General features: G+C 43.9%; 1 protein-coding gene across 5 annotated transcripts in view; it reads right to left on the minus strand.

Annotated features, from left to right (window-relative positions):
• Positions 1-16,077, minus strand: part of Frmd4b (FERM domain containing 4B) — a 315,055-nt gene that overhangs the window by 61,483 nt on the left and 237,495 nt on the right. For all 5 annotated transcript variants that reach the window (XM_021642357.2, XM_060383832.1, XM_060383834.1 and 2 more), the window contains 2 exons: positions 2,161-2,217; positions 1,320-1,342 (listed from right to left, as the gene is read on the minus strand). In XM_021642357.2, coding sequence (XP_021498032.1) covers positions 1,320-1,342; positions 2,161-2,217 — 80 coding nt within the window. The remainder of the gene's footprint in view (positions 1-1,319; positions 1,343-2,160; positions 2,218-16,077) is intronic.

Below are 16,077 nucleotides of genomic sequence, written 5' to 3' on the forward strand. Positions count from 1 at the left end.
AGGCTAGGCTGCCTTTCACTGCTGAGAAAACTGAGGCTTAGGGTGTCTGACACCAGCGTGGCCCTCAGAGTCAAGAGTGGTGAAGGGAGAGCAAGCATTCCATACTAGAAAAGCCGAAGCCATCATTAACTGACTTTATGACTGCCTATACAACCACAGACTTATGGATGAGCAAGATCATATGCATGTATGTGTATGCATACAAATGAAAGTAGGAGAGAGCGAGAAGAGGAATGGGATTAGAAGTAGAGGGATAAAGGGAAAGCACGATTTACTGCTGTGAAATGTCTTACAGAATCAATCCCTATATATAATGAATATACAACAATACACACATATACGCAAACATACACTCATGTGCATACATGCACACACACACAGGGACACACCATATGCTCTCAGCAAGAGGGAGGTGAGTAACTGAATGATGGTGTGTTAAGTGGAAACCCCTACACTATCACTCTGGATGGGGCAGGGTGAGGAGAGTGGATTATCCCTCAGGGGCTGGAAGCCGTCAAGCCTGGAAGGCATTATTTTATCAGCCCACTAGCGAGCACATTATTCAAAGACTTGGCTGGGAATGAGTACTAGGCGATGTGTAAATAATCTCCGGGTGAGGCTTAGAGAAGTGGAACACTGGCCTGGCGGACGCCAGGCTTTCAGTGGGTCATCGGCCTGGGCACTGCTTCCCATCAGAGGCCTCCCCTCCAGCTTTGACAATCCCCACTTGTTCACATAGGACCGCAGCGTAGAAGAGACAGCACGAAAGAGGGTGAATTCACATACGCTCTGCCGTTGTAAACCGTGAGGCACTTAGTCCCAGCATCACCGTAGCAGCAATGCAACTGCTAGGTCAAGGGTAGGAAGGGTGAGGCCCCTTCAGGGCAGCTGCGAAAGAAAGCCCCTATTAATCCCTTAACTAAGCAGCTGATGGATTTAATCTGTTTGTGCATACGTTAGAACCCCTTACACACAGAATCATTATACGCATAAAAAAAAAAAAGCACAAGCTAGCAAAGCTTTTTATAGCCTTCTTCATGTCAGTAACCAATGTGATACAATACTAGACCTCTGAGGATTGCTGATTATAATCTCCCCTCACTCTGCCCTCAAAAATTGTGAGAAAGTTTCATTCTTAGAGTCATTCACAAAATAGAATAGGCTTCTATGCCGAGGAAGAGGAGATCTGAGCCCCCCCTCCCCCCTCCCCGCCTCAATCTGCTTCCTTTTGATTTTTGAATCCATTATTATTTAAAATAACTCATTCCACAACTGGGGAGCCTCATTCTACATAGCACCATCAGAAAAGGAATCATTACCTGGTATAATCTCCCTTGCTTTCCTGAAATAAAAATAAAGACACGATCAATATGTATTTATGCTGAGCTCAATGAATGATTTATTCTTGGTTATTTACCCTCTCACAAAGTACAGAGCTTTCTGTTAAGAAAGGTACATAAGGAGCACTACCCCAGCCATTATTGATAAGAAAATACAAAAGTATACATGAGCTGCGTCTTGCTCTTAACAGAAGAGGCTAATATATAATATACATAAATATATATTATATATATTCCTCATGGGTATGTATGGAGCAGCACTGGTAATCACTTCTCTGTTGCATTTCTAAATCAAGGGATAAATACGTTTGCATCGAAATGCTCTACTTCTTAGACTATGACCCAGATAAATCAACACACTCTGTTTACTTTCTCTTTACTTTTTAAACAAGTTTCAGGAACCGACTTTGCTCTTCAGCTGCCAGTGCCTTTTCGAATTAAAGGGCTCTTCACACGACCTCAAGGAAAAGTGTACAAAAGTTGCTAAATTTAAATGAAAATTACAGCTGTTCTAACAACTGCTACCTCCCAAGTTCAAGTGACTGGGAGTCCTCTTCCAGGAATATGGTCTGAAATCCTTTCCCTTGGTTCAGTCTAAATTTCATTATGTCTTTTGAGAAACACTGTCACAGGCTAGTTCATGCAAATGATTTTAAAACAGAATTCAGCAGGTCACAGCTTTCACTGATAGACCATTTACGGGTTTGAAAACCCACCGGGTTGTGGCCCAATGCGAAAAGTTTCAGAGCTGCAGGCAGTTAGCAGGAATCTCAGAGACAAAAGGCAGCCGGTTAAGAGCAGCGAGTGGACGGACCCTTACCTGTAAAACCAGGGCTGCCAACTTGAAGACCGTCTCACTGTCTACTTCAATTTGCCCCTGTGGGTGGAAGAGGAAAACATCACTGAGCACACGTCTACCCTGGGCTGGAGCAAATGGCTGTGGAGCTGAAGAATCTGTCACAGCTTGGCACCTCCAGTTTACGATCAAATGCAGAGCATACCATTGCAAGGGAGGGGGGTGAGCAGGGAGACCTCAAGGAGGGGAGGGATAGGAAGAACCTGTGTGTGTGTGTGTGTGTGTGTGTGTGTGTGTGTGTGTGTGTGTGTGTGTTCATTGGGCAAGAAACTTTTGCTTAGAAAAGACAAGTCACTCTGAGGCTAAAAATTTAGACAATTTTCAGGTGAAGTATTTGAATAGTTTTTATTTCTATACATTTGTTTTTAAGCTCCACAGATTTTAAGATATTTGTTGTGCGTTTTCCTGAGGTAATTTTCCACATCCGAATCACAGCATGGTTACTTCAGCATACACGTGGTACAAACATTATTAAGACATAATTTCACTTCCTTCTCAGTAACATACTCTTGAGTGTTTGTTCCATCCTAGCTGAAATGTGACATCTTTAACACCAGGAGCAGTAAAGGCAAAGAAGACTAGAATTCTGCTGCAATGAAAGTTTGATGAGCTCAAATCCATCATTTTTCCATCCTTTAATTTCCTCATCAGGAGCCCAGGGAAATCTTGGGTCCCCACGGCTTGTTTTTGTCAGGAGGCATGCTTAAGTATGGATGACAAATATTTCGCACGCCTTCACACCTTTAGACATGTGGCTGTGTAAATGGCAGTCCGGTACCACGTAATACTGTAAGTCTGAGCTGGGATAGAGGAACTTTCAATCCAAAATTGAGAAGTGTATGAGCTTCTAAGGATTAACATGTACAGAAGCAATGCCCCATGCCTGTCCTTGTTTCATACCAGAGTCCTTTGAGCTTGTAAGTGCAGGGTTTAAAGGCCTGGGGATTGCCTGGTACTCTTTCTTCCTCACTTTTATCTGCTGGACCCGAGCATTTGTTAGTTAATCCAAGTCCTTCATTGGGAGTCACTGCATTGTATCCTAAACCAGCGCACAATAGATTTACAGGAGGCATTGGACTTGATGAGGACTTCTGGAAAGATTAAGTTCATCTCTTACTACTGACTTGTTTAGAGTTCTCAAACAAACAAACAAACAAACAAAACTACCAATGAGTCTTATAGAAGCCATAGAATGAATTAAATGAAAGGGAAACCAGAGCCAGTGAGACGGATCAGGAGGTAAGCAAGACTGATGATCTGAGTTCCATCCCTGGGACTAACAAGGTTAAGGAGAGAACCAGCTCCATAAAGTTGTTCTGACACAAGACCTCCCACCCCCACCCCTATTAAAACACACAAAAAACAAAAAAGAGGAGCAAAAGAAAAAAAGCCTAGGTATTACACTAGCAGTGTTAATTACTGGTTCCCTTACATTAGAAAATGAAAACCACTTAATTCACCCATCAACACACACTTGGGTCTTCCCTTCTGAAACCCAAGGCAGATGATCTGCTTCAAAGGCTTGTTTTAAGAGCTCACAGACCCCAAGCTTTGGAATTCAAAGCTCGCCTACAATCTCTAGGAACTGATTATAAAATCAAAGAGAAGCATGGCTGAGCTCAGGAATCAATGGCCCTCTGTCTTCCCAGCAAGACACTGGCTTTCTAATCCGAGAGGTGATGAGCAGTTAATCCACCAGGTGAGGAGGGTGTTGATTAGATTACATTTTAGGAAGGTCAAATTCCTTAAATTCAAACACAAAGGAACTCATGGAGAGGAAGGAGGAGAGGCTGAGAGGGCAACTTAAAAAAAAGAAAAAAAATCCCTGAGTTTTAAAATAGTCCAGAGTTGTCTTAGGGAAGAGAAAAGATGTATTATTATTATTATTATTATTATTATTATTATTATTATTGGAATATTATAAAAATCAAAGATGAAGAAAATAAACTGAAAATTCCTGCCAGCTCCCTAGATTCCTGTGGACTCCATTTGCCTCATCAGAACCTTACGTGAGTCATCTGAAAAACATTCTAGACACCACCTTTTTAATTTAGCAAATGGAAGCTCAGCAGACAGATTAAAAAAAAGATACCTAGAGCAGATATCCCTTTGGGAGCTGCCAAATAATTCTCCTCCTCGGAAGGGCCATTAAATATTAAAAATGCTGGAGGGAGGAAGTGAAGCAGTACCAGGCTCAGACTGCACTGGGCAGACATCAAACAGCAGCTTACCTTTCCTAGCTGATGTGGCCCAGACCCAGTTTCGGCCAAAGGTGGGGAGAGGGGGAGGAGGGATGTCTCAAACCCTTTTCCAGATAAGGAAGAAAACACTGCTTGGCCAAAGCCCCATTTTGTTTTCGAATTCTCACTCTCCACCTCACCTTATGCATATACCCTGTTATAGACACCTGATCAAACTGAGGCAAACTGATCACTGACTAATTCATGGAGTTCATTAAACAATGCACCACTCAAGAATTTGCCTAGTTCTCAGCCCTTTCATTTGGCAAAAGCCAAGGAAGACTTTTAAGAACTCTCGTTCTTCAACATTCACGAAGTATCAACACTGTTTTAAAACGGTAGACTGCCCAGGGCAGAAGATTTTTTTTTTTTAACCTCCAACTCTGGCAACAGAGGTAACCGGATACAGGGCAAGCTAACACTTGAGCCTCAGAGGGAGCTCCTTACAGAGAAAGGTGAGGACATCCTTCAGGGGGTTGCCATGACTGCCAGCAACAAACAAAGAGCCAGGGACAGGAGCCAGGTGATGGGCCGGAGCACACAGAGGTAAGCTGAGACAGTGTCCGGGCGCCACACGTCATGGCTCCTGGAGCTGCATCTGCAGTTCAACCACCAGGTCACCTGTGCCTCTCACTATGCTAATGAGGTAAATTCTAGGGGGTAGTCTTAGGACCAGACAGGGAACTGAAATGGGACCCAGTGGGTTCAGTTAGCACTGGACATTGGGGAGATGATTTGCAGCATCCAACCTCCTCACGTGTTGTGGCTGCAGACTTCATGTCCTGTGTTCTTCCCATTCTACTCTGCACAGCTCACCCAAGCAATCTGGGTTCAGGCAAGACTATGGAAAATGACTCAAAATGTTACCTACATTAATGATGAAATGATATGCTATCGACAAACACACTTTCTATAGGAGACCAGAAAATCGTTTCTGAGGACCCACTCTGTTCACTTTAGATGTATGCTGTATTTCATGGAAACTTATCCTGCAGTACAGCAATGCGGAGTAACAACCTGATCTGCTGTAAACTGACAAACTGCTGGGAGAGGTTTGCTTCCCAATCTACTGCTAATTATCTACTTTAAGAATAAGTTTATATTTTTAAAAAAATTGTACTGGGCAGGGTGTCACATGCCTGTATTCCCAGCACTCGGGTAGGCAGAGGCAGGCAGATCTCTGTGAGTGTGAGGTCAGCCTGGTCTGCAAAGTGAGCCCAGGACAGTCACGGCTACGTAGAGAAACCCTGTCTTGAAAAACCAAAAAATAAACAAACAAGAAACAAAAACAAAAAACAAAGAAAGAAAAGAAAAGAAATTGCTAAACACCAACAAAAAAATGAGCTGCAGCTCAATAGTAGAGCATTTCCCTAGTATGTGTGAAGTCCTAGGGTCAAACCTCAGCCCTGCTGAATAAATAAACAAATACCAAGTTGAAAGAGAAAATTACTGCTTTAAATTATTGCGATACTAATGGATTCAGGCAATAATATTTTTTGTTATTATTTTGTATTCATCGTTCTTGTCATGAGACTTGAGTGTTAGGCACACCAGGTCAACGCTGTGCCGCTGAGCTACATGCCCAGAGCCCTACATAATAATCTTCAAGACACACAATGGAAGTTCCACTGGAAGTGGACAGGGTAAGCACATCCTCACAGGGATGATGAGAATATTATCTTTTCATGCATCACTCATGAAGAAAAAAGGGGAAAATGGTGATCCTCTTCATAGGAGCACCAGAGAGCTCCCATCTCACCCAGTGACAAGGATACCAACATCAGAAAAGAATGCTACATGCCTTCTGATGTTGCGCACCTAGGACAGAAGAAAACACACACACACACACACACACACACACACACTCTAGTGTGCTGCGCCAGTAAGTACACATATTGTACAACTGCAACCCAAGGTTGGGAGTTGCTCCCAGTGACAGTGTTTCCTGATTTCTTTGAAGTAACATAATATTCTAACCATGGCTTGTTGCAAGCAACCAACATAACTTCACAGCACTTGGAGTTAAAAGACATGTGAGAACTGACTCCCAGGAGCTAGTCTAAGCGGTCTCCAGCATATCCTGATGTAGAATACCTGTCAAAAATAAATCGCACCATTAATCCTAGCACTCACGGAGCAGAGGCAGGTAGATCTCTGTGAGTCTGAGGCCACCTTAGTTGACACAGTGAGTTCCCAGACAGCCAGGGCTATATGAGATAAACAAACAAAAATCACTAGAATTAATAGAGAGGAACCATTCATGAAACACAAACAAACTGAGGGCCAGCCTAGAAATTATCCTGCCTACACTCATGCCACTGCAATGACTGTCTGAGAGATGGGGACCACAGGGTCACAGCAATTAAATGAAGTGTGTTATCCTGGAGCAGGAGGAAAGGAAAGGAGGGTGGGATGATGAAGTGTATACTCGGCAACAGCATGCATCCAGTGTTCTAAGTTAGATCACAGTAGCACAGCTTGGTAAAGTTTGTCCCTGATCTTGAGAAATATACAGTGGCATTCTTAAGGGTTAACTGCTACGATTTCTAGCTTACTCTTGAGAGGCTCAACTAAAAAGTACATACAGGACACGGAGAAAGTGTAAGTGTGGATGTTGTACACTGTTAAAAGCAGACACGGTTTGGTAAACACATACTGTTATGCTTTGTGATGTTCCTCCAACTCTTATAAGTTTGAAATTATCCCAGGTAAAGTTTTAAACTTTGGAAGAAGAAGGAGAAGGAGGAAGGAGAAGAGGAGGAGGTGGAGGAGGAGGAGGAGGAGGAGAAAGAGGCCCCATACACCAGTACTCAGTTATTTCTACTGCTGAGTGGGGCTGGACTTCCTAGTCTAATTGTAACTCAGGCGTTGCTAACAATGATGATGTAGATTCTGGGTAGGATGCTCCCAGTGTGATTTGCCCTTGAGTCAGCAAACCACAGTGAACAGATGTGACAAAGACATAAACAAACAGATGCACGCTGCTCCCTGGAGATTTCCCGGTTCTTCCTGAAGACACATGAACACAGAGAGATCTGCCTACTCAGAGATGAGCATGCTGTTATCCGCAAAGCCAGGCTGGTGATATGAACAAGCTCCATTCCTTTGCAGGGCCATTCTCCACAGGCAATGCTAGTTCCATTTTTCTAGAGATTACTATGCACACAGCAGGTCAGGCCATACACTACCACATCTGCCTACATCCTCTGAGTACATGAGAGAATACTTTCCTCCTTGTGATACATTGTTCATTCAGTCTTTTAGACCACAATATCTTAAACTGTGGGCTGTGACCCTGTATGGAGTTGTGTAATAGAAAATGGGGGTGATGAAGAAATCTGGCAACAGTGGAAGGTTTCCGAATGCACAATGACCAAAACATAATTCAGACTCAAATGTGTAATGAATCTGAGGTGATTGTGTCAGTGTTTGCTTGTGTTGACCACAGGATCATAGGACTTGACTGCAGCCTCGGGTCTATAGAACACAAACCATGTGACACCAATGAACACTGTCTGAAACACCTCAGCCTAGACCAGAGACAACTGGATATTACAAACTACAGCGCAGTTACTGAATATGTCATTGCTCTGCTCTTCTAACATAATAGCTTAATTACAGAAAACAAAGATTTCTAATATTTTCCTACCATCGTTCTTGAGGGTGTAATGACCAAATAGGTATATCTATGAATTACATTGGTAGGAATGTTTTGTTTTAAAATTGATGTTTGGTCATGGATGAGGAGTGGGATGAGGTGGAGGATGGGGAGGAGTGCTGTGAAATTCTGTGTTTTCACCATGACCTTGTTGCAGGAATCTTTCCGGAAAAATCACTCTGACACCAATGAGAGCAGAAGCGAAGAGATGTCAATGGTGGACTGAATGAAGCCAGAACAGCTCCTGAAAGGCTTCAATGACGGGTCTAATTGCTAGTCTCAGTTTACACTCTAAAACCACAAGTTGGGGTAGGAAAGCAAGTGAGATTTTATAGAAGGGTACACAGAGGCTAGCAGATTGTTAAGGGTAATGGCCCATTGTTTCAGCCATTCTTCCAGGTCATTCTGTTCAGTGGCCACTGAAGTCATGCTTGGCAAATAGGCAGTAGAAGTAGTGCTTTAAGTAAACCACTAAATAAACTAATAAATCAATATCTAACAATTGGTCTTTTCTACTTCATCATGGCCGCTGCATCATGAACTCACGGCAGCTGTGGTTTCTTGCACACGATCAAGCCAACAAGATCAGCCAACATTCTAGGAGGCAGAGTTAATCAGACTCATGCGTTGTTACAAAAGCAAAAATGCAAACAGACACAAGAGCAACAACAACAAAAGACAGGACGTTGTGGTGGTTTGAATGAGAAGGGCCCCCACGGGCTAATATTTGAATGCTTGGTTCTCAGGTGGTACACAGTTTAGGAAGGATTAAGAGTTGTAGCCTTGATGAAAGAGGTGTGTCACTAGGGGTGGGCTTTGAGCTTTCAAAAGCCCAGGCCGGGCCTAGCCTTTCTCTGCTTCCTGCTCTCACTACTGTTCCAGTCCTGTTGGGGAGCATCCAGAGAAAGTGAGGTGGGCGGAAATGAGGGTGGAACAGATCAAAATACAGTGTACGTACGTACGAAACTTGTCAAAGAATCAAAGATATTTGGAAACTGCCTTCTGAGAAGCAAGCATGATGATGGCAAAGCCCGCAACCCAGCCCTGGAAGAGGAAGCAAGAGGCTCAGCAGTTCAGGGCTATCCTAGGTTACGTAGCAAGTTTGAGACGAGTCAGCTAGCCTGGTCTAGAGGCCTCATCTGGAAACAGAAAAGGAAAGGAAAGAAAAGGGGCAGGCAAGCTGGCTGCGGGTAAAGTCACCCGTCGCCAAGCCTGAGGACCCACGTTTCTTCCGTGGAAACCACACGGTGGAAGGACAGAACTGACTTCCGCAAGTTATGCTCCAAGTACCCCACTCGTTGCACACATGCAGCACGCATAATACAACACACACATTTTTTTTTTTTAAAAGAAAGTTGCTGCTTGAGTTGCTGATCAGAGTTTGGTTTATTAAAAAACAAACAAATAAAATCATTCAATGGATTTGAACTTGGGGTTAGGTCAGAAATCCCAATAGTTTCTAAACTGACCCTGAACACACTTCTGCCATTTTGTTTGGCAAATTTGTACCAAGCTCCAATTCTCAGCAGTGATGATCAAAAACAAAACAAACAAACAAACAAAACAAAACAAAACCAAAAAAAAACCCCAAAAAATATCAGTCAGCAGTGTCAAATATTCAGCCAAGATTTAATTTTTTGTTCATGTAATGTTAACAAGTATATCCATCTCATCAATAGGCAAATTTGCTTTCATCTTTAAAAAAAAATGGTAAAATTACCTGTAATACCAAGGAATTGCTTTGAAATAAATGTATGTCAGTCTGGGATGTGTGAGCTTAGTTTATATTCTCTCAGTCAAGTAAAAATTTCTTAGGCAAAAAGGTGTCATGGGCAGAAAAAAAAAAATGAAGAACTGTATTTTAGATTGCAGGCCCAGGCCAACTTACTTCTCTGAGGACTGTCCCATCCAGATAGCATCCTAGGTCCTACTTACTGGGTTCGGACAGCATGCTTTCCCTAGTTGTGACAACTAAAGTTGTCCCCAGACGCTGCCAAATGTCCCCCAAGGGGACAAGAGTGCCCTTAGCTAAGGACTACTCTTCCAGATTGTCAATGTTTCATTATTCGGCTAATCCAGACTCACCAGAAACCCACATAATTGAGCCCTAGGAGTTATCCTAGATAAAACAGCTTTTGGGAAAAACTGCGGTTCAGCATTACTCCACTGGCTTCAGTTGAAAAATGATGCAGCAACACTCAGCCATCATTATTTTAATAACCCCAGGTGGTTATGGAGGACACTGCTGATTACATCATATAATAGCCCTTTATGAGGACCCATGGGAGAAGCTTCCGAGCCTCGGTACCCAGGCTGACCGCGTTCCCTCTTGCTTTGTTTAGATCTGCATTAACCCATGGTGAGCTGCGCACGAGACAAGATGCTGTCGTGCTGTGGTTCTTAAGACAAACTTAAGTTCATAATCGTGGACCGACTGCCTTGTATTTGCCAAACTAAATCTAGTTTTTCACGTTCCTCACAGCATCTAATTATTTCTACTTATTTTCTTACTTAAAGATAACTCCAATTTCATCCCCTTTAACAACTGCGATAGCTACAGCAAAATGAACAGGGTACAGGAGGATGCTTTCGCTCATTTTTGTCGGAGGTTTTCTTTTGTGGAGACAGGGTCTTAGTTTGTGATCTCCCCGCTTCCGTCTCTCGAATTCTGGGACTAAAGGTGTGCGCCATCCGTGCCCAGACAGCTAGAGGCACTGTCACGCGTCTGTTATCAGACACGCTCAGTAGCATTTTGATCTTCGGGAATGTATGGGTTTTTTGTTTGTTTGTTTGTTTTGTTTTTAGTCCATGACATCAAACTAGTAGAGTTCTCTTGGTAACTAAGAAAGCTTTCATTTATTCCTTTCATGGCGCTGGCCCGGAACTTCTAGGGTCTGTGCACATTGGGCAAGTACTCTGCGGCTAGGTTACACGTGCAGCCCCACGACGTAGAGCAGTGTGGCGCAATGCTGCAGCGCAGCCGCTCTCACCGCTACGCCTCTGCAGCTGCAGTCTATCGGCCACACTACATCCCCTTTCTATTCGGGAGGCTGCGTAGTTCCATTGCCGGACACACTTCAGTGGTCAGCCTTTGTCTCATTTGGGGTATGCACTGTGTCCTTCGGTCCCCTCTGCTTGGACTGCTCCCCTTCTGGCCTGTAATGTCAGATTGTACTAGGACCTATCTCCGGCTCTATCGCCCGCCCTAAGTGCGGGCTTTGGATGACTTACTTTTTCTAAAACTCAGTTCCTCACCCGTAAAATGGGAATAAGCATTAACTTCATGAATCTAGTTCTCTAGATTATTAAGTGAGGAGTGAAGGTAAATAAAGCATTGCTCAAAATGCTCAAAGAAAGCAGGGCGGTGGTGGTGCATGCCTTTAATCCCAGTTCCGGGACAGCCAGGGCTACACAGAGAAACCTTGTCTCAAAACAACAACAACAATAATAAAAAATCAGAACCAAACCAAAGCAAAACCAACCAACCAACCAACCAACCAACCAACCAACCAACAAAAGAGGGCTGTGAGATGTCTCAGCACCTTATACCATTTGCTTCCCAGACTGACAACCCAACTCTCATCTTTGGGAACCATACAGTAGGAGAGACCAATCTTTGCAAATTGTTCTCTGACCTCCACATGCGCACCTGGGCTTGTATGCCCCCCCCCCACACACAGTGTTTACACATAAAATAAATGAGCAAGTGTTATTTAAGAAACTAGGTGCTCCACATGGCTTAGTGGGCGAGGATGTTTGTCGCCAGGCCTCGGAACCTGATCCCCACACAGTAAGAGGAGAGAACCGAGTCCTGGAAGTTGCCCTTTGACCCCCACACATCCATGCATACACTGTGGCACATGACTGCCACACACCCTCCATACCAGACCACCCCCTGCTGACATAGACAAAATGAATAAATGCATATAATTTAAAAAAACTGCAAAGCCCCAAAACTCCCTTAATGCTGTTTTTCTGCACCTACACTTACAGTGTCAGTCTTTTGTTTGGTGTTCTCAGACAGGTCTTCTATAGCTTGGGCTGGCCTCCAACTTCCTACACAGCCAAGTGATCTTGAACTGCTGATCCTCCTGCCCCCATCTCCGCAGTGCTGGGATCACAGTCATGCCTCACTGAGCCCTGTCTTACAGCGTAACCTCCACATTTGTATGTGATAACTATTCACACCTTCTAATATATCACATACCTTGTGAGCCTTCTTTATTGCCTGCTGGACAGAATCATTAAGGACATGAATTTCTAGCTGTTTTGGCCACAGCCCTATCTTCAAGACCCAGAATACATCGTGGTAGATAGCAGGTGTTCAGTAATATTTGTAGATATGCACAGAAAAATGCCAAGGTGATGAGGGTCAAGAACACGCTTTCAATAAGAAGTTCTTGTACTTGGAGATTCATTGTACACTTGGTTTGCTTAATCTTTAGCTTAGAGTAAAAACAAAACAAAATCCCCAAGCTCATCTTTTTGAACTGTGAGGATATTAACCAGGTTATGCCTGTGAAAACCATGGGTGGAGGGTGTGAGTTGTGGTCTAGCCTCACAGACTGGAGACAGTATACACAGAAGTGTCAGATTCCAAAAAGACATTTACTCTTCTGGCCTCACGGGCCTCATATATAGTAAGAACACAAGAACACCTGGCCTTCACACCTCATGAACTTTGGAGGATGAAAATAAAAATGACAGAAAGATAATATGAAAAAGGGAAATGCATCATAAGAAAATAAGTGTGGAGTTTTTATGGGTGTGTGCCCTAATTGCTAAGACACAAGCAGCATGACCAGAGACAGCGTCTCAGAAACTTAATCACAGTGAAGATAGGAATGGGAGGGAGACGGAGGGGAAGAGGGATGGAGAGAAGGTGGGAGTGGCAGAGGGAGAATGGGAAAAGAAAGAAGGAGAGGGGGGAGCGATGGAGAAGAAGGGGAAGAGAGAGAGGAGAGATAGAGAGGAGAAAGGGAATGGGTGGGAGAGAGGAAGAAAGAGGAGGGTCAGAAAGGGAGGGAGAGGGATTGATGGGGGAGGGAGAGAAGAAGGGGGAGGGAGTGAATAAGTGCACAGCAGTCAGCTCTAGGAGAATAATGCAGATGAACTTGTGGATACAAAGGTGAACTAGCCAGACTATGCTTTCCCCAGGTGTAGCCCTGGCTGGTGTGTAAAATTTATTTTCCCTTGAAGGCAGATAGAGAACTTGAAAGTTTGTTCTTGGAATCAGCATCGAGTTCATTTAAAAAGAAACCAGATCCTATTCTCCAAGAAAAGGAAAAATGGCTGATTCCAAAGCCATGGCAACAAAAATCCAAGGAGAGCCTGGGCTCGTCACACTATGTCAGAAGGCAAAGAAGTGTGCCAATGGTGCCGACTGGGAGGGGGTGACATAGGCCTGTCATCTCAGCTCTGGGGTGACTAGAGATGGGCAAGAGGATCAGGAGTTAGTGTTCTGCCTGTTCTATGTAGGCAAAGCCTTTCTCAAAAAACAAGCAAGCAAGCAAACAAATAAACAAACAAACAAAAAAACAAAGTCAAACAAATACCAAGGGACACAGGATCCAACTTAGAGGGGATTCTGTTAGCCATAGTGGGAGGGAGGTGAGCCTCAAAATGAATGGCAGGACTAGACAGACACCGATTGAAAAAAAGAGGAGCCTATGAACACAGGTAGATTACTTAAAAATGTTTTAAGGGGTATTGATGGAGAAGCAGGAAAGGTTGTTCCTTAGAAGAAGGTTGCAGGTGTCAGGCTTCAAAATCGCCGTCGAAGGAGACTGCATTGTTGACTGACTTGGGAAAGGCCAGGATTCTAAACCTCCACTGACTGTGACCACAGTATTAACTGACTTGGGAAAGGCCACCCTGACAATACAAGAGGTTTGGCCAGCACTGTGGGGGAAGAGGACAAACAGACTGCAAGTATGGACTTCAGGTAATTGCTTATTACAAAGGGACAAGGTGGGGAAACCGAGTCAGTTTAACTCTAAGCAAGATGCACTGACACTGTTTGCCTCCTGTGAGACACACTGAAGGTCAGAACACCATTCCTGAAGTATCTTTATGGTGGGGACATCACCAGACCTGTGCTCCTCAGTCTTGGGTGTGTAGCAGAAGACTTGGGGATCTGAGAAAGGGTCCAGGGGCAGGCTCATTGAAGCAGGGCAAGTGTGCTTTTCTGTTTTCACCTGATTTCTAGATGATTCAGGGACACGCAGCCTGGTAGGTGTTTGAAAGTACAGAGTTAAAGTGAGGCATAGAGGAGAGGCATTTTCACAGGCAACCTGCCTGTTCTCTTCAAATGTGCTAGTGTAGTAAAAGCCAACGGAAGACTGAACCCCAGTCCTTGAGTGTAGTAGGGGCTGTGGGGTAAGGACATTATGTGATCCTAGATAGGACCTTGGGTCAGAAAACAGAAGAGTAAAAACAGTTAAAGACAAAACAAAATATTAGAACCAGAGAGATTTGATCCAGGGTCGTGGACCACACACCTAAGTGGCGGACTGTGGGTCATCGCACGAGAGATGTTTGCTTCACTCACTACTGCACATCCATCAGCTAGGTAGGTCCTGTCACCTACCTAAAGCATATTTCCAAGGTAACCACTTTTGAGTGAATTACTTTGTACGTTTGTGTACGTGTTCATGTGTGTGCATTCATGTGTTTCTGCACGTGCCTGTGGAGTTCAGAGGTCAACCTCAGAAAGTCTTCCTCAGGAATGCTGCCACCCTGCTTTCAAGGTGACTGTCTCTCACTAGGAGCCAAGGCTAGCCAATTACTAGGCTGACTGATGAGAGCGTCCCAAGAATACTGCTGTTTCTACTTCCCCATCCCTGAGATTACACACATGGACCACCAGGCCAGAGTATATATTTTTAAACATGTGTTCTAGGGATGCAACTCAGACTGAGCTATCCCTGCAGACTTCCTTCCATTTTTTTCTCTTTTACAGCATTATCATCATCGTCGTCATTATTATTTTACTTTTCAATGAAAACATAGTCAATCGCTTTCCCCCTCCCTCAAGTTTTTTAATGCTAAATTTCCTTTTCAGATTTATTTTATTTTTAGTTATCTGTATGTATGTGTGTTTGTGTGAAGCTGTGTGCACATGCCTGCAACTGCTGGAGGAGGCATGAGATCCTATAGACCTGGAATGGCCGGCAGTTGTGAGCCGCCTGATACCATCCCCAGGTTTTCTGAAAGAGCATTACCCACTCTTGACCTCTGAGACATCTCTCCAGCCCAAAGCTAAGTGTTTCATGACAGTGTCCTACAAGATGCACAGTGTCAGCAAGCTGTGTGTTCCCCTTTCCTCCGCTCTCGTGCCCCCCACCCCCAACCCCCAGTGAAGGGCCTACTGTACTTCCAGGGAGAGGAAGCTACCACCCGGTCAAATGGCAGACTGGCTCTACCATTCCACTCAACTGGAACCTTCTTTATAGGCTCATGTGTTGACACACTTTCAAAGCAAGGGAATGAATGTTTATGAGTCTGCCTTGGAAATTGGAGGCGTGGTGAGCTGCAGCCAAATAGTTGTAAGTGCAAGAAAGACCAGGAGCCTAAATAGGTCAGGTTCTGTTAATAAGCATGCAGGTTCTAAGGCACCCACATCTGATACCCAAGCAGAGACAACCGAGGAAGAGACGAATAACCATTATGAAACAGTGAGAACCAGGTGCCCAGCTTCTCTCCTCACCCTCGCATGGAAGATTACATACACAGCCAGCTTTAATTACAGCCTTCTAATTGCTTAAACGCAGCCTGGCACCAATTTACAACGACAATTTGAATTTGTAGCAGGAGAGCATTCTAATAGAAAACCAGTCATTTAAATTAAAAAAAAAAAAAAAGTGCAAGGTGTCTACAAGGTAACCAGAGATGATTAGAGGGAGAAAGGGATGAGTCAGAAGAAAGTTACAGTTCTGATGTTAAAATTAAGCCTTTGAGTGGAAAATTTTGCATGCTAAAGTT

Source organism: Meriones unguiculatus, chromosome 5 (assembly GCF_030254825.1).
Source record: "Meriones unguiculatus strain TT.TT164.6M chromosome 5, Bangor_MerUng_6.1, whole genome shotgun sequence".
NCBI lineage: Eukaryota > Metazoa > Chordata > Mammalia > Rodentia > Muridae > Meriones > Meriones unguiculatus.